We start from the raw sequence: 23,798 nt of genomic DNA, 5'->3' as shown, positions 1-23,798 counted from the left end.
TGTTGTAGAAGAGAAATGTGGGTAATGAACCGGAATCTTAGTAGGTCATCTTTTGTCTCCATTTTGTTACGTTTTGACTGTGGTGTTTTCCCACGCATCGCTGACCGCTTGTTGTACATCAATGCAATTATTCGTTGTGTCAACGAAATCATGACGCCTGTTGTAATCACCTCGGATTAGGGACCATCCATACATCCAGACTTATCTTGGCGTTGTAGACGGATTTGCGTTTATCTGAGGTACATTTTCAACACGTAGTTTTGACATGGAAATGATATCATAGGACTGATGTCATGGTTCATTGTTCATTGTCTCAAAGAGCTTGGAGGATTTTAATTACAATGAAACTGTAGATACTGTTTATATATATTGTATCGTCTGTAGTAGCTCTTCAGTGAACTAAACTGGAAGTAAATCAATTTCACTTTCTTTCAGTCACACACCTGTCGTCTAGCCTCCTTTGCAAAGTCTAGCGGGGCTGGCTAGTATTTTATTGGATGGGGGCGAGGAAAATGGCGAACCAGCAACGCGCCCTAGCCGGCCTCCCATGAAATAAAAGCTGGCCCCACTCACTGGAGTCTGCGCGAGATACTACCTGTCACCCAGCAGTCCAAAGAACGCATGATTTTTCATCCAACATCTGCTTGGAGGATGCACAGGTCCTTGTACATGTGTTACGCAACCGCCGGCGAACCGTGCAATTTGGGCTATTCACCATCATTATTTCGTAAGTATGGCGTGTCCGTGATTTTAAGCGTTCTTCCATGCGCCTTGCACATACACTATACTATACATGGGGTACATGTAGAAACATGAATGATCAACGTAGCGTCACGAAATAGTAGAATTGTTCCTGAAGACGTATAAAACATTGATGAGTGTCAGTGACTTGCAACTGTAAATAGGGCTTGTACAAATTGCTGATAACATTGATAACATTGTGTACAGGGTAAACATCCATATCCGGTAATTACTACTACTAATCATTGGCCGACTGTTCTAGTATTATACTGCCCAACGCACTGAGTTGAAAGGTCGAAATGTCTATCATGAGTGCCATTAAGGGTTATTCCATTGTCATAGCTTTAGGGGTTGTCTATTGAATTTTATCAATGGAAGAGAAAGGGTCATTTTGAAATTGGAATAGTACAGGTTTAGAGAATATGAAGTCTATGCCGCGGGTTACATAGTATTAAAGGAAAGGAACGGGCGTTCAGACGCTTTCAAGTTGAATTGACCCCTTTTTTTGTTGGATATTCCAGAAATGGACCGTCCCCAGTGAGTGGCATACGGAGAGAGCTGGGCGGAAGGGCACTGTTAGAACTGCATCTCTCTATGTTCACAACCGCTCACTGTTCGTGGGTACACAATCATGAATTGTCAGGTAAAGTGCTCCCAGTTTGATCAGCCGTGTGCTGCGGCAGTCCAAATTCACATGAGGTAGAGTCTACAGAGAGTCTACCCGTCTTCAAATCGCCATGGAGGATGAGAATGAATCCGAATCCACGTACGGAGCCGCGACGGTTTCGTACGGGCATATGCCGGAGGTTGAGGCCTCATCTCTCGGCTCTACCTTCGACATCCCCGAGCTGCATTTCCGAGTTCCCCGGGACAAGTACCACCTGGTTTACCTGGCGCTCCTGCTGGCTGGGGTATGTGTGACCCGGGATTGTGATTGTGTCAGTTTTACGACATGGATACGGCTGATTTATATACAAAGAACCTGTTGATAAGGACTAGCAAAACACTTAGTAGATTGTGTTTAGCTTGCGGCACGCAACCATCAATTTCTTTGGGCGCTTAAACCTGTATGTCTATAGATATAGAACCATTGTTACCATCTATATAGGTGTATAGATGGAACTTTGAATACACGAATTCAAAGAAGCATATTACATTCGTCATTCTAAGTGGGCCTGTAACGTTACATTCCATTTTGGATCGATACAGTTGGCTTAAGAATTAAGGTTAATAGACGTTGTAAGTTCTTTTGATTTTTTTTCAAGTTGGTTAGCCGGAAATGTCATCAACACGTCCATATATGGTTCTGATATACATTGTATTCCCAATTAAGAATTTTAATGGAGGTAAAATTTATAAGATGTAACTTTATCTGTTTTTATATTTCATTATTACCTTCATGACAATTTTGTACTCTGTTTGTCCGTGTCTATGTTGTTCCACATCAGTAGATTATGAATTGTCGGATGAATTATGATGATATTTTGTATCTAGTAGGTGTTGTAATAGCAAAGCTTAAAGTCGATTCTGGACTTCCTGTCGACTGACCTTGGTATTGCATAAGAACTTTCAGTTTATCTATATTTTATCCGTGAACATACCTGTGGTGTTGTTTGTTTCAGGTTGGATTTCTACTGCCCTATAACTCTTTCATCACTGATGTGGACTATCTCCACGCCAGATACCCCGGGACTAGTATCGTCTTCGACATGAGCCTTACCTACATACTAGTGGCGTTTGGAGCGGTTCTGGTAAGCACTCGGTCTTTCTTCTTCTTCTCAACATTCCGTTGTAAAAATCTCTTAAGATTCTTTTGATTTTCATCCCATAATACACACTCTTGATTTAGGTAGATTAGGTTTATGTAACTGTAATTATGCACCAGTGGATGCCATGCGTTTTACCTTGTACAATTGTTGTGCAATAAAGTTATTATTATGTATTTCATTCTCCTTCTCTGTTAGGTACATGCATTTTTATATACAGATACGTTGTATACCACAGTTGTAATCGACCGTCAGGCATAGTTTTGCAATGCTGTCATACTCAATGGCAATTGTGAAGGCATCCAATACAGGAGTACTTTATTGATGTGCGGCATCTGAAAACAAATTCCACTATACATTCGGATGCTATGGACCGTTCGTCAAGTTGTCTATGCCAGTCACATATCACTTCATGATCCGACCTGCCTTTCTGTCTGCCCTTGACGTGGATATAGCGTAACATTGATCCGCACAAATTACATGTTCGGATTAAAAACAGTCCAATTGTGATATACATTCATTGCTAATTGAAAAAAGTCTAGTCGTAACGTATGTATTCAACACTATATATCTCGTTGAATTACAGATATGTGAACCACCTACCGTATTATGGCATACTACTAGACTAATAAATGTATAGTGGGTGTGGGTAGCGATTATATGTTTTACCTTTATAAACAGATGGTCAAAGCAGAAGTTCAAACAAAAATCTTGTAGCACCACATGAGAATCAGGGCAAGAATTTTATCTAGGCTCCACTGTGCATAGGTTGTAACTGTACTGGTGACAAGCTAACTACTCTGGCATATTATTCAATTCTTTTATATACCAACATTGTAGACATTCAGGAACAGGAAACGTTACCTGTATGGCTAACAGATTTAAAGATTAACACTTAATAAATTACATACATGCATTCGTACATATGACAGGTTACTTAGTATTGGGTGGAGTTGTAGAAAGTTTAATTTTATTCGGGCTTGATTATCTATCACATTTATTTATTCCTGAAATGATTTTAGGACAAAAAACATATTAGTTGAAAAAAAGTTGCATCTGTATCTGTATCTATATAGCCGGTATAACCGCCGTTCGGCGTAACACACCAGATAGCTCGTTTTGGAATTGAGATGAGCAATTGAGATTTTTTTGTGTGTCCAGGTAAACAACAGTCTGATAGAGACTTTCGGTACACACACTCGCATCACGCTGGGGTACGGACTCGCCTTCTTCAGTCTCGTCTTCATCGCCATCTTGGACGTCTGGCTGGAGGTGTTCGACAAGGACACGTCATACGTCATGAACCTACTGGCGGTGTCGGTCGTGGCCTTTGGATGTACCGGTGAGATATTTCCGTTATTATCCTTATTTTGCATAGATAGGAGTGTTTTAGAAGAGTCCATTTTTGTATGGCGGGTGGAGGGGGGGTGGCATTTTTAAACTTTATTTTTGAGTGGGATGGTATTTTGGGATAGGTCACTTTCTGCAAAAGGTCATTATGGCTGATAAAAAACAGTACATTTTTTGGGGGTGGAGATGGATTGACATGTGCTGCATTTGCTCAGGAGCAAATGTCGGCCTTTCTAGTCGTCTTATTTCACTGTCTGAAAATGATGACGAGTAAAATCATGCATCTCCGGCCTCGTACTTATTTTGGAGCCAATTGTAACTGTTAGAGAGTAGTTTCGTAGTTACGATGTCTTAGTAGCAACCTATCATCAGTAGATACCTCTTGCTCTCCGTTTTTGGTTGCTTATCACGGAAATGAATATGGGAGAGCAAGCAGTGGTTATGGCTGATGGTGCTCAGGCTATCGTAGTATTGTGGTAGCATTTAGAAGTCCAGCCACGCCATATCATTGGACATTCAAATCTAATAAGCGCGCACCCGAGAGGATTTTCAATCGCATCTTAAAATGAAAGAATTCGTCTTCCTGCCATGATAGCATGTTATGAAACAGGACGGAGCTATCTTCCACGGCACATTTGTGAACTTTCTCGTTGTGCCTAGAAGAGTTTCCCAAAATGCATAATTTGACAGCTAGTAACAACTGCTGGTGATACAAGCATACTGATTGGCTGCATTTTTGTGCACAACCGATCGACAATCTCAAGGGACACCATAACACTGGTAACATTCTGATTTCAGCGTTACGTAACCACGATATCTGCTCACGGTTTGTGTAGAGCAGCACGGCCAAGGGGTTTGAAGAAGACATTTGTCATTTGCCCAATCTGAAAATGATGCAACGATGTCGATGAACAAAATGGAGACATTTGACTTTTTTTTTAGATTAGATGATTATTTAAATCATCACATGCATTCTGATGCTCTTTCCATTCATGTATACGTATATAGGATATGAAAGACACGCCGTAAGAACATAATTTTTGGTTAAAATATTATCACCGTATCAAGTGTGTTTGCATTGTTCTCTTTTCATTAAGCAGTATTTAAATTGTGCCAAGAACAGTATTGCAAAAACAAGAAGACATACAGAACCTATACCGACATGTAAAGAATGAGAAACGATTCCCTCCGTCTATCGTTTGATATTCCGGGCAGATACAGACAGAAGAGACAATCAATTTTCCCTCCGGTATAATGGAGCTGCCGTAATTGGACATCCAAATCTAATAGCCACAAACCCCCGAGAGGATTTTCAATCGCATCTTAAAAATCAAAGAATTCATCTTCCTGCCATGATAGCATGTAATGAATATAGCCTCATATATTTGTGAACCTCCTCGCTATGTTAAAGTTTTAAAAAAGAATATCATTTCACAACGGTTGATGATATGATACAAGCATACTGATTGGCTAAATTCTGATTGCATTAACAGAGACAGGCATAATTCCTGCATCAATTTGTTGCTAAGATGTGATTTAGTGTCTCATTTCATTGGATAATTACGTTGTACATCCTTGTTATTGGAAGGCAAAAAGGATGATTGTGACTAAAAGCAATATCGACAGATTTGTATCATTTGAAATAGCTCCACTGACATTTTATTCGTCGCATTTTCCATTAGTCGTCCTTTCATTCAAACAACACTCCAAAGGCTTATATTACTTGAAATACTTTGATCGTTGCTTTTCCCTCGAGTAATTACAGACATTGGAGCGTGGCTAGGCAAGCCGATGAGATCACAACTTGCTATTTTTAGGATTGCGCGTCAACAAAATGTTTCATTCGAATACGCCTAAGGCCCCCATTCCACTTGACGGCGCTCTCACCGCGTTCTCACGGCGATGGCAAACTTGCCCCATCGCCGTGAGAGCGCCGCGATGGCAGAAAAAGCTGCTCTAGTGGAATCTCTCCTGCGACGCCAGCGCGCTCTCAGCGCGATGGAAAACTCAAAGGACAGCAATTTTTATGGGCTGCCAAGAACTTTAAAGATTACTCAACGAATTTCAGAGATAAAGAACGAGATTTCTTACCTTTTGTGTATTTTATTGTATTTCAAGTCATACTTTTACGTCTTACGTAATTTTAAATTACAAAATCAAGGCTGTAAACAAATCCAATTTTGCTCACTGTAGAGACGTTCAGCGTGAGTCTAAGATCATCTATACGCTTGACTTGCTGTTTTTGAAAATTAAATTTGCCATGTAACTTGTTCAAAATGAATATCATTATCATGCCAGGTTATTATCGTAAATTATAGAATAGTGAAACGATTTGATCTATTGAAAATAAGTCTTCTATAATCTCAATCTACAGGTTAAGAACATGAAAACTAAAATGTTATTCTGTTAACATTTAAAAATAAGACATAATAAACCTTTGTGTTCTTGATTATTCTATCTCAATTTAATTCATTGTACATTTTGAACATTTCTCCGAGTTCTTTCTCGTCAATTTGTGTTATATCTAATCTGGAGTAATCCTGTGACTCGAAACGCTGAATAAAGCACCGTATGTGTAGTTGTCCAATTTGTTTAACCCATGATTCTAATTAGGAAGTGATTCATGACACAAAAGTATGATTTGACAACAAAATTCATCAAAATATACTTCTTCAAGAATAAAGACTGCATGAACTATAGTTGAGAGCGCAGCGAGAGCGCGGTAACATCGCCGTCGTAGTGGAATGGGGCCTATCATATACCATTGTTTAGCCCTATTGGCGCTCACCGCGCTCTCTTGGCGCTCTCACGGCGCTCTCACGGCGATCATTGTTGCATCGCCATCCTCGGCGCTCTCACGGCGATGGTATGGCAGGGCTCCATACCATCGCCGTGGTGACGGCGCTCTCGCCGCGATGGCACTCCCGCCGCGCTCTCACGGCGCTCTCACCGCGCTCTCATCGCGCTCACATGGCGACCTTGGCGATCCCACCGCGCTCTCACCGCGATGGTCAAATTTGCCATCGCCGTGAGAGCGCCGCGAGAGCGCCGTCCCAGTGGAATGGGGGTATAAGATAATACTACAGGATGAAGGAGAATTCTTATTACACAACCAGTAAGTACCAAACTGATGAAACTATTTCTGGAAGATAATACTACAGTTTGAAAATGCATTTGTTCGAGTAGACTTTTGACTGTTTTGCGATTTAACCTTGTTTGTTTGTTTGTTTGTTTGTTTGTTCTAAATGTGGTTCGTACATGAAACAGTATTCTTGGAAATCATTTCACTGTGTGTACTCGTGTAGGCAGAGATATTTTGTAGTTGGATTCTGTTCGGACCATGGAATATCACAGCATTGACGTACCATGTTATTGTTAAATTCTATTGGTACCAGAATCAAGTTGTTCAAGAACGGGTGGAACTCGTTGCCACCAAGTACTGTAGGAGCGTTCCTCTTTAGATAGCTTTAAGCAGAGCCTCAACGTGTGACAGAACGATCAATGTAACATATGCACCGCGTATCTGCAAAGTTGGTGTGTTACACAGAAGGGCGGTTAGACCAGATATACATATACGGATACAGACGATTATACATATTTCTGCTTGATTTTATCCAGGCAATAAATAGGCGGCAAATGGGTGGAAGTTGGCAAGTACATACGTACATGCAATCTAGCATGATCTAATTATGTCAGTAAAAATATCATTGGACATACTGAACTTTTGCAACCCTCCCCTCTGTAACGATCACTGGATTGTTTTATCATTATGGATCGTTTCGTCAATTCCATGTAGGCCGCTAATATGTAATCATGTTATTGCGACGAAATTACTGGAACAAAAGATTAAAAGAACAGTATAAATGACCCCCATCCACAAATCTGACATGTGACCATTCGACCACACAAATTCGACTTATTGGTTTGCTACAGATTGATATGAAATTTAAAGAAGCGGGAAGGCGAAATGAATAACGCACGAGAGAAACAAGGATATAAATGACTAAATGCTATGAAGTTGCAAAGGAGTTCAGTGTTACATTAGTCAACATACCAACCTGCTTAACGGTCCAAGCAATGAATTTCGAACCTTTAATGCATTGATATAAAAAAAAATCCGGACATACTCTTGAATACGGACTTCAAGAGTACCAGAATATGACTATACCTGTGTTTAATTCACATTCTGTATGGTACAAGTCAGAAATTTCTAATCCTATAACCATGACACTGAATAAATGTGGCCTTAACGTATTTGTCTTTCACTAATATAAGTATACATGGAACGAGCCGATCTTTTTCCAAATTATATGTAGAAAATTCTAATACGAGAAACAAGGAACTGAAATGGTGTCGCCTTGACGTAACTGTGTTGCACGACACTGATTATATGCTCTCTCTAATGATCGTCTCTGTATGTCCTTGTCCCACTCCTCTATCTCCGTGAGAAGTACCAGATGTGGACGTCAGTCTGATATTTACCGATGCCATACAAAGATGCAAAGAAAGCACTCTCGCTTGTACATCAACACATCTTTCATTCCTGCCCGATCGCGCGCGAGAGCTAATTGCAAGTGACATGAAATTGGACGTACAACCTAACTCCAAACAAGTAGTCTAGTTTATTTGGTACGACATCTTTTTCTGAGACAATGGAAGACAAATTCGTAGGTTCCCACTTTTCTGTGCGAGGAAGAGAATACTTTTAATGATATCAGCTATGGTTTGTTTGTTTGTTTAATGATGTCATCTGTAGTGAAGTAGAATAATAATCTCCAAGCAGATTTCTCCGGTGGCTTAAAACAGTAACATAGGCTGGGGAAGGACTTCAGCCGTGGCAAATTTTTCCCTCTGCCGGCTGAAGTCCTTCCCCAGCTTATGTTACTGTTTTAAGCCACCGAAGGAATCTGCTTGGAGATTAGTAAAATAGATCTAAGTCACAGTTTTTAACAATTATTCCATCGACTGAATATAATGTTATTTCCCCTCTCAATTCTATATTATGTAACATAGAGACAATGGAAAGCACCTGTTATAAAAATGCATCTGCATTTGGTTCCAATGTTGGGCATAGAAAGTGGCAAAATTCAAAACTTACTATAGTATAGGATATCAACTATGTATTTTTAAATGGGGCATTCCTGTTCTTACATATGATCACAGTACAACAGTCCAGCTTCTACGGCTACACAAGCATGCTGCCCCCACGGTACACACAGGCCGCCATGACTGGAGAGAGTAAGTATGATCATGATAAACATCCTTTATTTCTCATTCTTAATGGTATGTGTACATGAAGAATATATGTTATCACCGCCAGTGAATGTGTGTTATATAAATGCAAAAAGTAAAAGTCTGGACATCATTCGAGTATGTTTTATTTCCGCATACTGTGAAGGAAAAGCAGTGTATAAATATTGCCATTTCAGACTAAGTGTACATTTGACAAATGGAAGGCAGACCGTTGAGGTCAGGCCTCTCCATTTGGCTGCGGTTCCACTATGTTGAACCATAAACAGCTTCACGAACTGTCAGATACATGCCGTTGCGGTTAACGTTTGTTGTCGGGCCTTCTTCGTAGGCAGCTATCTACTGCAGTACAGAATCATTCCAGGGGCACAGATAGCCAGCAAAAGACATTAGCTGTCGCTATGCATATAAATCTCGACACTATACACGACAAGAAACATTCGGACACATACGAATAGTCCTTTGACACTTGTGTATTCCCACTTTCTCCACATCTGGCGCCAGGGGATTTAATATGTGTCAAAACGGCTTCATGTGATGAAAGATGTATCATCTCTATCTACAAAGTACAAGTACATGTGTGTGATCTTTAGTGCTGACACCAACTGGTTGTAACATATGTATACGTATATACACAGTTTGACACTGTATCAAAGGTGTGAACCATTCATCGTCTAATGAAAATTCCTCTTTGAGGTTAGGCTGTCTTTTTTGTCGTTTTATTTTGTCAGGTTTGCTTATTTTTCACCAGGCAGACTGCTGGTGAACAGATAATTAGAAATTAGAAATACCGATAAAAATGCATAAAAGATGTTCAAAAGAAACATGCGCTTGGAGAAAATATGAAAATAACACATGTTGAAAAACACTGTAGATGGTCGATAATTGCTGTCTCATTCAGTGTAAGATTCTAATGCTTACTATGAGAGATTTAATATGTATTTAGATATGTTAAAGATATTGTATTCCCAATTTTCCTTCATTATTTAGCACACGTTCTTATGATGTTTTGAACATGGTTTATCTTATATCAATTGTCAAAAAAGCTTGGCTATCTACATCTTCACAATGTTTGTAATAAATATGCCGAAATACACCCCAGAGTGCTGGTAAATCGCGGGGGAAGATCTGGAACTGCATTTCTAATAAATCATCAAAGAACATCCACTCGCTTTGATGTTGCAAATTGTTATCGGAATTGCCAATCCGAGGACTTTGATCTGTTTCAAACCGCGGAAATAAGACTATAATTGCTTCAACAACAGCTATCACCATCATTACTTGCCCGTCACAATATCGTGACTGCCTGAAGCACCATGCTAGGTACAAGCTTTGTTCATATTTTCCGTAACCACGACACCAATTATACCTATCACTCACACATGAAGCTACTTTGATACCCAACAATTTCCCGTTATCAAAGTACGATTTGCATTACTGACTTCAGAAGTAATTTTTCACCTCCAACTGAAACGAAAATAAATTGTATCATTGATATGGATATTGCGGTACTCCTTAAGTTAGAACGTGTTAACTAACATTTGCATGTGAGCTTTTGACACGATATCTTTCAACTGCTACAAGATTATTTCCTCCCTGAAAACAGGGTCATTGTTTTCGGTGTATCTGTTTGTAGTTATGTTGATATTGTAGAGTGGCAGGATGTACGTCAGACAATGGTGTAATCGGAGACTTTTAGGATTGGAAATTTACGTCTGGAGCATTGACAAAAAGATGTCAAAATTTCCAGAAAGGTTCCAGAATATTTTCTGCTATTTGCAGGTCTGTTGTCTTATAGTAGAGGAGATAGGCGCCGCCAGGGGACTCAAATGCCTATTGATAGAGCATAACATGTTGTGCTGCCCCGGCCTACGGCTGATTAATCAGCCTACGGTTGATTTAAAGGCTATGGGGCGAATGAATGAATGAATGAATGTCTTATGGTAGTCAGTGGCGAAAATACACAGACAGAATCATTATAAGCAAGAGATTGATATCAATGAATAATACAAGAAATTCACAAAAGCTCTAAATATTTCACACACGAAGTATAAAACCTTCGGTGTTTCCTCAACAGGTGCAGCTGGATTGCTCGTGTCCCTGAACAGAATCGTGACCAAGGCCCTTGTTCAGGACAAGCGGACCAACACTGTCATCTTCTTCTGCCTGTCCATCTTCTTCGTGGCTGCCTGCTTCATCTCTCACCAGCTGGTCAAGAGGTCAAAGTTCGTGCGCCATCACCTGGCCGCCTGCGTGAGCGCTAGAAGCCCAGACGGAGTAGACGGCGCTTTTGGGGAAGTAAGATTAGTAAGACAGCGGTTTTCTACCATCAGGTATTGGAAAATGAATATTCACAGATTGAGCATTGAAAAGTTTCACCGGACACTGGCAGGCCCGACCATGTAAAAACGACTGCCTGAAGCACCATGCTAGGTACAAGCTTTCTTCATATTATCCGTAACCACGACACCAATTATACCTATCACTCACCCAGGAAGCTACTTTGATACAAACAAATTGCGTTATCAAAGCGCAATTTGCAATCATTACTGACTTCAGAACTTATTTTTCATCCCCATCTGAAAAGGAAACGGTATCATTGATATGGATATTGCGTTTTTCTTCTATCAGGTATCGGAAGATGAATTTTCGGGTTGGACATTGAAAATTTTCACTGGATCCTACCCTGGCAGGCCCGACCATGTAAAAACTCTGGCAGGCCCGACCATGTAAAAACGTTACGTTACAGATGTTCCCATCTACAAAGGAACGGTTTAATCTATTTCCGTTAATCAAGATACCCCTTAAACTGCCAGGCCCGGATATAACCGGGATAGAGTATTCCCCAAAGTAACAGCTTTGCGCGCGCGTAGTGAGCGAATGGCAGGAGCGTAAGCCTTGGTCAAAGGCTTCTTCATCGGTGAAACGGTGAGAGCATTTCATACAACCGAAACTCTGGCATTTATACATTGATACCAATAAGACTCGTGAGTAAACAAGAGTCGTTGACTAAAACATTGTATATTGCCAGCGTAACAGAGTTGTTCCAACTACACCATTTATTCAGGAAATCCTGGATTCAGAGCCGAAAGAAGCCCTGACGGAATCTCCCGGCACAGTCAGTGACGATGCCCAGGAGGAAGCGGAGGGATCCCGACAGAAATCCCTGCGGGTCCGATTGAAGCAGACCAGAAGTATCAAAAGTAGGCGAACCTTTGATGACTACTGTGTTATTCTAGTTCAGTAGCAAGGGCTGCAAGGTGAATGAAGATGCACTCTCTATGGGTTACCGAAACCTAAGACACTCTGAAAGTCTTATAACTCGCATGACAAATGAGTCTGACAATACAGTAAGTGTGTCTGACAGTTCGGCTGAGTAAGAGTTTGTACGGAACGTTCCTGTAATACAGATCTAGATTGTACCAGCGTTTCTCATCAATGTAAGGAAGACGTTGCAGGATCGGGAGGGATCTCACAGTATATTCCTATTAGTGATGATTCCCTTACTTAGGCTCAGTGGAGGGTATTGTGACGTGGTATGTGGTTGTGTTTATCAGCACCAAGGAAAGGGAAGTGTTAGTGTGAATGTCTATCAGCACCAAGGAAAGGGACAATGTTAGTGTGAATGTCTATCAGCACCAAGGAAAGGGACAATGTTAGTGTGAATGTCTATCAGCACCAAGGAAAGGGACAGTGTTGGTGTGAATGTCTATCAGCACCAAGGAAAGCGACAGTGTTAGTTTGAATGTCTATAAGCACCAAGGGAGGGGCAGTGTTAGTATGAACGTCTATCAGCACCAAGGAAAGGGGCAGTGTTGGCGTGAATGTCTGTCAGCACCAAGGAAAGGTACAGCGTTAGTGTGAACGTCTATCAGCACCAAGGAAAGGGACAGTGTTAGTATGAATGTCTATCAGCACCAAGGAAAGGTACAGCGTTAGTGTGAACGTCTACCAGCACCAGTGAAAGGGACAGTGTTAGTGTGAATGTCTATCAGCACCAAGGAAGGGGCAGCGCTGGTGTGAACGTCTATCAACACCAAGGAATGGAACAGTGTTAGTGTGAATGCCTGTCAGCACCAAGTAAAGGGGAAGTGTTAGTGTGAATGTCTATCAGTACCAAGGAAAGGGACAGTATTAGTGTCAATGTCTATCAGCACCAAGGAAAGGAACACTGAGTGTGAATGTCTATTAGCACCAAGGAATGGGACAGTGTTATTAGTGTCAATGTCTATCAGCACCAAGGAATGGGACAGTGTTATTAGTGTCAATGTCTATCAGCACCAAGGAATGGGACAGTGTAATTGTCAATGTCTATCAGCACCAAGGAAAGGGATAGTGTTAGTGTCAATGTCTAGAAGCACCAAGGAAAGCTACAGTCTTAGTGTGGATCTCTATCAGCACCAAGGGAAGGGACAGTGTTATTGTGAATGTCTATCAGCACCAAGGAAAGGGAGTCATACACAGAACCCCATTATGCCGTGAGGATAGCTATATTATAAAAACAGTTGTATCTCATCTTGCTTCCTCCATATATTGTTGATCAACACTAGTATCATTTCTTCTGCAACATTTCATACATTATAATGTACCCGATAGGAGGCCTACTTGTCAGGTGGCAGGTGTCCAAACAGATCTGGACGTACATGCTGGCCATCGGAAGTGCGTACTTCATCACCCTCTGTCTGTTTCCGGGGATCGAGTCGGAGGTGACGAACTGCACCCTGGGAGACTGGATGCCCATCGTGCTCATGGCCATTTTCAACCTGTTCGACTTCATCGGCAAGGTGGTTTCAGTTTCAGATTAGTTGTCGTTTTTCTAATTTTTTCTACGATTATTATGATTTGAAATGACCAGAAATAAAGCTTTTCTTCTACATGATTTTGATATTTTAAACTTGACACTTTTAAACTAAACATATAACTTGGTAGTGGGGAATGCAACATGTAAGAAATGTACATGTAATACAAATCTAACTGCTTTGTTTGGCTTGAATGGCTAATTCACAAAGCATTTACCATATTAGTCAGCAAATCACTCATGTATCCATAATCTTGAGTGGTGTGTAAAAACTCAATTTTTCTCCCGACTATAAAGATACTTGCGGCAGCCCCTGTGGAGTGGGAGGGCGGTTGGCTGGCCCTGGCCAGTTCCATCCGGATCCTGCTGGTTCCCCTGATGATGATGTGCGCCGCCCCGCGGGATTCGCCAATCCTGCAGGGACCTGGTTGGTCCATGTTTATCTCACTGCTCTTGGGACTGACCAATGGCTACTTCGGAAGCGTCCCCATGATTCTGGCTCCACGAGAGGTGGAAGACGAACAAAAGGAGATCACAGGTGGGTGAAATATTGCCGTACTGGTTTTTTCATGGGTGGTATATACTTTGGAAAATATCCGTAGGCACATGGCTGCCGTTAATGACTATGTTGCTTGGAGGTTCTACAATACATGACATCTCTTATAAGTTTTAGTGAGTTTATCAAACTCAATCGAGTGGGTTCAAATGACAACAAATGTATAAATCCTATCAGGTATTGGGGAAAATGTTCAGTGTTTGCATTTTTAGCGTTAAAATGCCTAACTTTTTAAAGAAGATAAACATAGTCGTTACTTTGTATACATTTATAAAGCTAATACAAATATCATCCCCTTTCCTTGACAGGTAACATCATGATGTTGTCATACAGTTTGGGCCTGACAGCCGGGTCCGGGTTGGCCTATGGTCTGAAGGCCATACTGGGACATGAGCTGACGTACGATCCCTGTGCTGCTGCAAACACAACCTTCTACAACTCCACAATACTAGTCTGATTTGATGTTGTTTATCATGTACATTGTATTGGTGTATGTAATATCATGTTTATGAAGAACTCTGTTTTTAAGACAACGGTATCTCTGTTTATAAGACAACAGTATCATCCCTCGTCAGACTTATTTGGAAAAGGGTCCTTGATGGGCAGTTCACGTTTTTTTTTACACTTTCGATAGTGACCCCTGCGTGGCCTCGTGGGCCATCTTGTGGCTCCCGGGGTATTTTGGGGCCCGGCCGGGCATCAGGTTGAATTTAAGTCGGGCTTAAAATAAATCCGGGACCCGGTAAAAATGGACGCCTTGACCTACCCATGAGGTGCACAGAGGGGTAACCACAGTATCCGGCAGTGCACCGGGACAAATTTGTGACTTCGGACCTACATCCCTGACGGACACCGGTGCAATTGGAACTTAAGTCTAAGGCTTGGTACATGGAATCCTCTACACAGTCGTCATTGTCTTTGGTTGCTTTTTCAAAGTCACATTTTGTTGGCCGCATTTATATTATCAGGTATATGTTTATACACGGATTTAATAACCAAACGTACCTCGTTGTGTGAATGTCAGTGGAAGGAACTGAACATGTTCTTGAAGACATGTTCTTTGTCCTCAGATAGTATACAATAGTATCAAAGATTTCGTTAAAGTGTTCAGGATTAAAATTCTATGTAATCTCTGTATTGTATATCATAATTATACATAGATATTCCGTTACGTATTGCGATATTATGAACTTTGTTAAAGTATCACATTTGGAAAAGTACGTTTTGATATTGTTGCGGTATCCTATCGTTGAAATAAAGACTTGAAGTTGTCTCTGTTCATGATGTATAATTGTATAATACATGACTTGTGAAACACATAGATTTTATTTATTTATTGGTTTAGCTGTTTGCCTATATGGCTGTTAGCATATAAGTTCACTAGGTGCGTGTCCTTCTGAAGTCTGCATCGATGAAAAGGGCCCAGTTGAAGCAATTTAAGCTACAAAGACATAAATTAACAACGACTGCTTGTGCTAAATCGTTTGGGCAAGTATTTTATTTTCCACATTGTTTCCTTCACTACTCTCACTTGTGGTCGACCGGTCCAACCCTATTATCTACCCTTCAACATAAATACTTTCTTTGAAAGCTTAATATCCTATTGCGGTGGGGTAATCAGAAGTCCTCTTCGTAGGTTTTCTTTTAGCCAAAGGACTACTCTCTCACTCACTCATCCTCGCCGCATATAAGATATAAAATATCAGACTTCGCTGAGCTGGGACTACTAGTAAGCAACACTTCTGTGTTAAGTTCAACAGGCTATATTTACCGTTCTGTCCTACATCGTGACCCGTACATACACTACCAAAGTGACATGTACATATCAAGTATATATTAGATTCTAAACGGCTGCATGCGACCCCTGGCGGAGCACTACCCTAGATCTTTGTGCCAGATGTATTCTATAGTCCATTTTTGGAGGCTACTAAGATCGCAAGGCATGATGGTTACTTTCCCCCCAGCCCCCGGGTCAGCTGGCACTGCGTGTAGGCATGTCTTGGTGGCGGCGTTGTACAAGAAACCTCCCTGTGTAAATGTCAACAGAAATAAAACTGTTTAACCAAAGAATCATATATCAATATAACATATGACTTTTGAGCGTCATGCTAGATGTGGTTGACATATAAAGGTATCATGTATTGCACTTTTTAATACGGCTTCTGCTCGGCAATTGCAAGTTGGAACATCTTGAACTATTGCAATGGTATAGTCTACATATTAGGATTTTCTAAACAGTCAATTGCTTAGGGAGGTTTTGTTGAACCAGGTAGAGGTTTCCACTTTTGTGGGCGTGGCATCTATTTTTAAACCAGTTGAGAGCCAATAAGAGAATCGCCCACATGTTTCCTTGGGGTAAAACTAATTCTCCGATTGGCTGACAGCTGGTTCGAAGCCACACCCACAAAAGTTGAAACCTCAGCCGGGTTTAACAGAGCCTTTTAAAGATATATTGCATCGGTCACTGGCGAGGCTTTAAAGACGAGAAGGAAAGAGCCTTGCCCTTACATTGGTGAGCGTCCATTGCTGGAGAGGTGGCGGCTCTTCCTCTGATCTCCCACACGTCACAAGCATGACGTCACTGCCGTCGTCACGTGCCTGCAAACAGGACCGCTCATCCCGCAGCTGGTTCTGACCGGTCAGCTCGAAAAACTGAAGACGAAAAGGGCAAACTAAAACAAACTCCTTAGATCTCTGATTTGAATTCTCAGCAGACCAATCACAACAACACACCTCATGTAGATCTGTAAACGACGAAACTAGAATGGCAGATTGCAGTGTTTTGATACGTTGTCATCACTGAAAACTGAGATAGATAAAGTTTGCACAAACGTTCAGAAGTATTGACTGCTTCATAATTTAAATAATTCTTGCGTGCTTTGAACTTGACCTTTATCAAAGCACCACTTTGCAGGCACATGGGTAAGCATGAATTGTGTTGGTGTGTACACATACAGCTGCAGACCATTTTAAGTTTCGCTTGGTTATTAAAACTAACATTGTTTAAAACTTATTACAATTAATTTCTAAGTGTAACTTAAGTACACGTCAATGGCAGTTGATATAATAGTGGGTCATGGTTGATTTATCAGAGCGAGAGCCCTGGGAATAAATGATTTACAGTGTCTCTTGGTCCGGCTCCGTGGCAACTTAAAACTGGGGACCCAACGTCTCAGCTGGTACTCTCTTTCTCCAGAAGGCTGGAGGAACTGCTGACAGAGGTAAGTGGCGTCAGCCATCACCCCTCTGAGTTCTCGCACAGTGGCATTGCGTTTCAGCGACTCCAGAGTTGGAAATTTTGATATCAAGGAGGCGCGAACTACTCACCTGCGTACCCAGTCCGTGATGACAGGGAAACATCTCCAACTCTCTCTGAGGTTTAGATGTCCAGTCTAGGCATGTGTTGGTTCCGTTATTTCGAACCTACAGAAAACAGTTAACAGTCAAGTTTGAATTCTCTTTTATCCAATTAAGGAAATGCTTAAATCTTGGGCCCCCAGATTTGAATCTTGTTTGTTATAAAACCATTACGACAAATATATGCATGGAAGATATCCTTTAACCTCCTTGATATATACGAACAACTGTTGTAACAAGGATATACTATTGTGCACATGCGGAGATTATGGCCAACATGTTGTAAGCCACACATGTGATGAATGTTTTTTACTGGTTTTCTTTTACAAGGTGGTGAGCTCGACCATAGCAAAGTAAATTAAGTAAGTTCCATTATACCTGTGCGTGGTTACTTTTTTTATAGCCAAGGTAAGATGGCGCCCACTCTATGTGTTGTTCTATGATGTCGCTCTAGATCTCCTGTTCTCGAATCATAAACTTTTGCTGCTAGCGCTTGCGTCACCGTACGTTACTACACACCTGTCCGTAGCGTCCAGGTATGTCGTCTGGTATGTACAGGTCGGGGAAGGCGTTGTCCAGGTACCAGCGGAAATTCTTACACTGCAGACGCTCTCGTAACCGTCGGCGCCCAGAAATGTCTCCGAACTTTCTCTGTTCAAACGTAAACGTTTTTAGTAACATTGGATTTTGATTGGCTCATGCCATACACAGTACTTGTTGAATGTCTACGAAAACGAGAACTGGAAGGCTTTATACCTCTGTGAAACATTTGTGAAGTTTTTGTTGTCATTTGTTTGTGTTTGTTAATTCTCTGCAAGTTGTCGGGCCGACTTGGGACCTTTCAATCCTGCCAGTTTTCGGCACTATCTTTCACTTCATATCCTGTCACCCTGGAATATTCAAATTTATTCAAATAACTAACGTTACAGACACACAGCACCAACACAAACACACAGGTAGAAAAATCGTCTTCACGTAGGTAATATTAGAAAATGACTTCATTGATAATTGGTTAAAGTGTTTGGTATGCGTTTAAGTTACATCGGCATGTTAACTACAGAATTCTGAAACATTGAACTTGAAGCACGTTACCTTCATCAGATATGGGCGTCTGATGTAGTAGTGTACTTTGTAGTGGTCCATCCAGACTTCTGCTACCCGCATGTTGTTCCGTGATGCCCAGTCATGTAGCGTCATGTTGCCGGTACTGTAAGTCTTCTTCCCCCACACGTGACCCACGCGAGAACACGGGAGAACCTCTATCGATCCTCCACACATCCACGCCTGGAAAATACGTTAAGAAATGGCTAAATTTTTGTAGCGTTGTGATGGTGGTGGTGGTGGAGGGGGTCAATATTAACAACTCATCGTTTATGAACACTAGATTGTTGAACCATAAGTAAAATATTAATACCAATATATTTAATCAAATATTAATTGTCACAATGCAGTGAGCAATTGTTCATTCATACATCCTTTTTGTATTGTCATTTGCAGAGCCAGTAGTCTATGTCGGTGAAAGATACATTATACATATGCATGGTGCTGAAATGCTATCAATTCCTGAAAATGATAATCTTGAGACATAACTGTTTCACACTTTATGTTGTCGCCTTATACACACATTATATAATGTTACAATACTTGAAAGAGCAATATTTACCTTGAATGAGATTTCGAAGTGTTCCCCTCCCCAATATTCCAAACCAGGATCGTACATTCCAATCTCCCGGAAGTACTGTCGATCAATGGCGAAAAGTCCTCCTAGCAACATCGGAGACCTAGAAAGGGAATAGAATATGTAATATAACCTTTATTCGATTTATATGCAAAAGGTTGAGAAGTTATAAAGAAAACGACACTATCATTTCTATTACTACTACTACTACTGTTAGTCAGAGTTTCCCTCATGCAAAAGTTGGCGCAAACTGAGGAGTGCCCCTCCTTTCTCTTCAAGAAACCGTCGCTCGTTCATGCCGTAATTAAGTATAACAATGTGTATTTTTTACAGGGAGGTGTTGCTAACCCTTCCCCTTTAACGTGCTCGAGGCACCTCATCAAATACAGGGTCCCCAAGGGTCCCCAAGTTACGTCCCTTCCGAAGGACAGTGCAACCCCAACCGAGCATTGAACAGGGTCTCCCAGTTACCAACCAATTTTGGAACCAGGAGCTCAACTGTGAGGTTGCTACCACTTAAGCTACAGGGACATGTCTGTTTACAAGTTCTTAGGAATAGAAAAATCACATGTACGTACCTGACGGGTTTGACCTGCTCATCCTCGGAGAGTTGCACCCACCTCTCAGCATGCTCATGGTCGAACCCGAAGCCGAGGTTCCAACCCCACGTGACCCGGAGGGTATCGATGCCGTAATCGTATGCAAATGTGTCTCCATGGATCCAGTCTATACCCGGAGAAACGACTGAAATGATAAACATTCTTATTGTTAGAAGATGTAGATGTTGTTCTCATTGGAAAATAAGATATTCTTATCATTAGAGATATGTTATTATTTTAAGAAAAGGTAGACATTATTATTGGTATACGATAGATATTCTAATTGTTAGTTAAGGCAGATATACTTATTTTCGAAAAGATGAGTATTCTTATTGTTAGAAAAGATAGATATTCTCACTGGCAATGATTCTTACAATTATTCGTAATGCCGAATATGTTAAAATGCATCACTTTTTCTAGCTCACATATACGTTTTGTACATAGCGTCAATAGATGATTATTCTTATCAGAATATCTGTTAAAAGTGTGGAAGATTCGCCATTACTGGGCCACAATATGACGCCAACTTGATATCAAAAGGATTATAATGATAATGGCTTCCTGTGTTTTATTTGATGCTTTAAGACGTCTATAATACCCTGCTATACTATTATTCCACGAGTACTCACCCGTTTTCCTGTCTCTAGCTATTCTATCCACCAGAGGCTCCAGCCACCCGGTGTTACACTCCACATGGGAGTCCAGGAAGGTGAGCACGTCCCCGGACGCGACTCCGGCAGCCCGTACCCGTGACCGGGCCAGCCCCTCCCGCTGCCGGTTCCGCAGCAGCCTTATCCTCGGTAGTTGTGAAATGTAGTCCTCTAAATCCCCTTTTAGGTCCTCTATAGAGACAGTGGCAAAAGAGAAGTGAGAAAAATCAACTATGAGGAGAGACACAGTCACGTTTGAGATCGAATTTTCTTCGCCGCAACGCCGCCATGCGACGAGAAGTTTATTACAGCCTGATGAGGGCAGCCAAAATGTCGGTGAAAAAATCGACTATGGTTATGCTGAAATAATGTCATTGAAAGTAACAGACAACTAAAAGATTAAAAACTTAACCAAAAGCGAAGCTTTACTACATCATCATAATTGGGGACTATTCTCATCATATACAACATGCAATCATTATACATGTACTAAATGAAGATTAATATTTTGAATAGTCTTTACCATTGTCGCTTAAGTCGTCTACCAACAGGACCTCCTGTAGCAGTGATGAGGGCGTGTTGTCCAAAATGCTGTGCAGGGTCCGCTTCAGTACAGACATGGCCTCGTTATGGAACACCACTATGATGCTCACAGACGGCAAGTTGGGCAGGAATGTCTGCTTCTGGCACCTGTAGGTTGAAACGGTGACAGGGAAATACGACTTGAACTTGGACACAGCGCAGAATTGCTGAATGCAAAACACAGCACATTTTCAGTATGTTTTCATTACTTACTTGAACGTCTATTAGAAGCTTTATCAACAATGCAGAATTACAATGCCACTCTCAAAGTACTTACTACGAAGTTTAAAAAAAGATATGTTATACATTCATTGAAATTATCAACGAATAAAAGTCCAAAGCACCTCTAGTGATGCCCTCTTTAGATAATGTACAAAATCAGTTTGTCATGGTGTGCTAATATTGCATCATTCTTAGTGTTATGAATTCATGGGTACATAGATATATGTACCCATGAATTCATGACACTGAATGAATGTCATCACAAAAGTTCCTCCGATCAGACTTGTACTTTGAAGTCTATCAACATCTGATCTCATTGGCCGTTAGGGTGAAGGTTGTCCCCAAGAGAGCATGTCGATCGATACATTGCTTCTGGAAGTCACAGGATCCTGGGCTTTCAATATAGCTTTAACTACCTACAAGTGCCAGAAGTATTTTGTTTTCTCAACACTGGGGACCTCTGAACTTGCTTAAACATTGATACAAAGTGATTTATCTTAGTATGGACTTATCCCTTTATCCGGACCTGTTCAATGATTAACAAGTATCCGTTTATTCAATGAATACTACCGTATTGAGTCGCTATGTGGGTTACTGATATATTGACATGGCCTCTGACCTCTAGGTTTGTTCAAAGTTCATTTAAGTATATCGTACGACAATATTTGGTTGTTGATCAACGATCTGTTTGCATTGCATTGCAGTGGGGGTGGACAACTTCGAGAGTTTGTTTCGTACTGTTTACTTTAACGTAACGTGCAAACTGTAACATACACACCATGTCGTACAAGCGTGTACAACTACCCCATTGTATGAAGTTACATCCTCAGCTACCAAACTATCTAATTAAGCATAGTAAACATTTTGTTTGTTATCCTGTTATCAGACTTACAAACATTGAGACATTTTTTCCCTGTCATCTGTACGCTTAAGTTGGCTCAAATCTGATTAGTTAAGATATTAGTTTTACTTATTTCTCACGAACGCACACAAATGTAGTTTGAGTTTAATAAAATCCGCAATGAGTGTATAAAACATTTGCAAGATCGTAGGATATAAATGTACTTACCTGTCAGGTCGTGAATATGGCAATGCCCTATGTAGTGATATCTGACGGCTGAGGTACTCGTCCAATCCGTATTTCTCCAAAAGTTCATGTCTTCGTTTCTCCTGGGCTTCAGTCAAGTTGACGAGGTCCACTGCCACACCATATTCTCCCGGAGAATTGGGATCAGAGGGCGGTTTAATGTGGACTGTAGGAAGGTACTCCGAGCCTCGTGATACGGCTGATGGTTCCGGTTTATTCCGGTCGTCTTTTTCAACTAAAATGGTCGTTGCTTTCCGTCCAATCCGTGAAGTTTGAACTGATGCCTTGGTAGTGCGATCTTGTAAATGTTTCGTCGGTTCTGTTGTTTTCTTGTTCCTGTAGTCTAGGGTTTCGTTATCTACGAGGCCAGCACCCAAGCTTTCTTCTAAGTTTCTCGGTCGAGATGTTTGGTTGTTGATTGTAGATATGCGCCTAACGTGCGATAGAATATGGGTGTTCTTTGTTGTGCTCCAACGAGTAGGATATGTAGTCGAATGTACAGCAGTGTTTTCAAGTTTATCGTCCAAACTACTTGTCCTTTGACCGCCCGTGTCTTTGGCCTTTGCTGTATAGAGCTCATTCATGCCAATGTTTGGATTGGAAGGGTCACCGTTGATAGGTTTGCCATTTTTCTGCTCCAGAATTTTCAGTGCCAGTGAAAGCCTCTCAAGTCCAGCCACAACATCTTGTATATCATAGCTCAAAGTTCCCTCCGAATTTTCTCCTCTCTTGGCAACTCCAAACCCACTGCCTCGCACTTGTGCATTACGCTCATTTACTTTCCGACTCGATACTCCAGAATTTTGGACATGTAGATAGTAAATAATGAAGCCTGTCAAAATGAGAGAACAAGCGAGCCCCCACCTGACTGGTCCACGTGTCCTATTCCTCAGTCGCATGGTTCCTAGCGCCCGTTAGAAAGAGATCTGCTCCGTAGGCCTTACCCGTTTTTACTTAATAAATACCCCTGCCAGTATCCACATTGTCAAACTAATCGTCACATGCTTGGTGATGTTGACATTGCCAAGTACAACCATACGTGCTTTTGATAAATGCACTTCTCGCGGTCCTTTGAAATTAGTGAACTGATTAAACGGTATCCATCCGGATACTGATCATTTGACCTATCATGTCACCTGAAATTGTTTGTCCCACCTTAGTG

The 23,798-nt window shown here is 41.2% G+C and overlaps 2 protein-coding genes across 3 annotated transcripts; one reads left to right on the top strand and one right to left on the bottom strand.

The window, feature by feature from the left end:
- Nucleotides 1-1,268: 1,268 nt before the first annotated feature.
- Nucleotides 1,269-15,749, top strand: LOC118429273 (equilibrative nucleoside transporter 4-like). 2 transcript variants are annotated; one of them, XM_035839753.1, is made up of 9 exons: nt 1,269-1,652; nt 2,364-2,492; nt 3,669-3,849; nt 9,021-9,095; nt 11,185-11,405; nt 12,175-12,310; nt 13,704-13,891; nt 14,203-14,443; nt 14,770-15,749. In XM_035839753.1, exons 1-9 carry the CDS (start codon nt 1,479-1,481, stop codon nt 14,916-14,918), a joined length of 1,494 nt encoding a protein of 497 aa, XP_035695646.1. In that variant the 5' UTR covers nt 1,269-1,478; the 3' UTR covers nt 14,919-15,749. The 2 variants fall into 2 exon arrangements, with proteins under 2 accessions (XP_035695646.1, XP_035695645.1); XM_035839752.1 differs by having other exon boundaries at nt 11,185-11,414.
- Nucleotides 15,750-15,944: 195 nt separating this feature from the next.
- Nucleotides 15,945-23,751, bottom strand: LOC118429272 (polypeptide N-acetylgalactosaminyltransferase 4-like). Its single transcript, XM_035839751.1, has 10 exons — nt 22,619-23,751; nt 21,269-21,435; nt 20,725-20,937; nt 20,075-20,240; nt 19,482-19,599; nt 18,911-19,102; nt 18,338-18,469; nt 17,789-17,884; nt 16,970-17,113; nt 15,945-16,489 (listed from the first exon to the last, which is right to left on the bottom strand). Exons 1-10 carry the CDS (start codon nt 23,533-23,535, stop codon nt 16,337-16,339), a joined length of 2,298 nt encoding a protein of 765 aa, XP_035695644.1. The 5' UTR covers nt 23,536-23,751; the 3' UTR covers nt 15,945-16,336.
- Nucleotides 23,752-23,798: the final 47 nt, after the last annotated feature.

The sequence above is a fragment of the Branchiostoma floridae genome, chromosome 13, assembly GCF_000003815.2.
Source record: "Branchiostoma floridae strain S238N-H82 chromosome 13, Bfl_VNyyK, whole genome shotgun sequence".
Lineage (NCBI taxonomy): Eukaryota > Metazoa > Chordata > Leptocardii > Amphioxiformes > Branchiostomatidae > Branchiostoma > Branchiostoma floridae.
This window is presented reverse-complemented; position numbering and strand designations above follow the sequence as displayed.

What these genes read in the sequence shown, in the direction of transcription:
- LOC118429273 (XM_035839752.1), top strand. Translation starts at nt 1,479, where the DNA reads ATGGAGGATGAGAATGAATCCGAATCCACGTACGGAGCCGCGACGGTT. An exon ending in CTTTTGGGGAAGTAAGATTA is followed by an intron (nt 11,415 to 12,174) that starts GTAAGACAGCGG and finishes CCATTTATTCAG; the next exon opens with GAAATCCTGGATTCAGAGCC. An exon ending in CGAACAAAAGGAGATCACAG is followed by an intron (nt 14,444 to 14,769) that starts GTGGGTGAAATA and finishes TTTCCTTGACAG; the next exon opens with GTAACATCATGATGTTGTCA.
- LOC118429272 (XM_035839751.1), bottom strand. Translation starts at nt 23,535, where the DNA reads ATGCGACTGAGGAATAGGACACGTGGACCAGTCAGGTGGGGGCTCGCT. An exon ending in CCATATTCACGACCTGACAG is followed by an intron (nt 21,436 to 22,618) that starts GTAAGTACATTT and finishes TTCAACCTACAG; the next exon opens with GTGCCAGAAGCAGACATTCC. An exon ending in AGCTAGAGACAGGAAAACGG is followed by an intron (nt 20,241 to 20,724) that starts GTGAGTACTCGT and finishes TTATCATTTCAG; the next exon opens with TCGTTTCTCCGGGTATAGAC.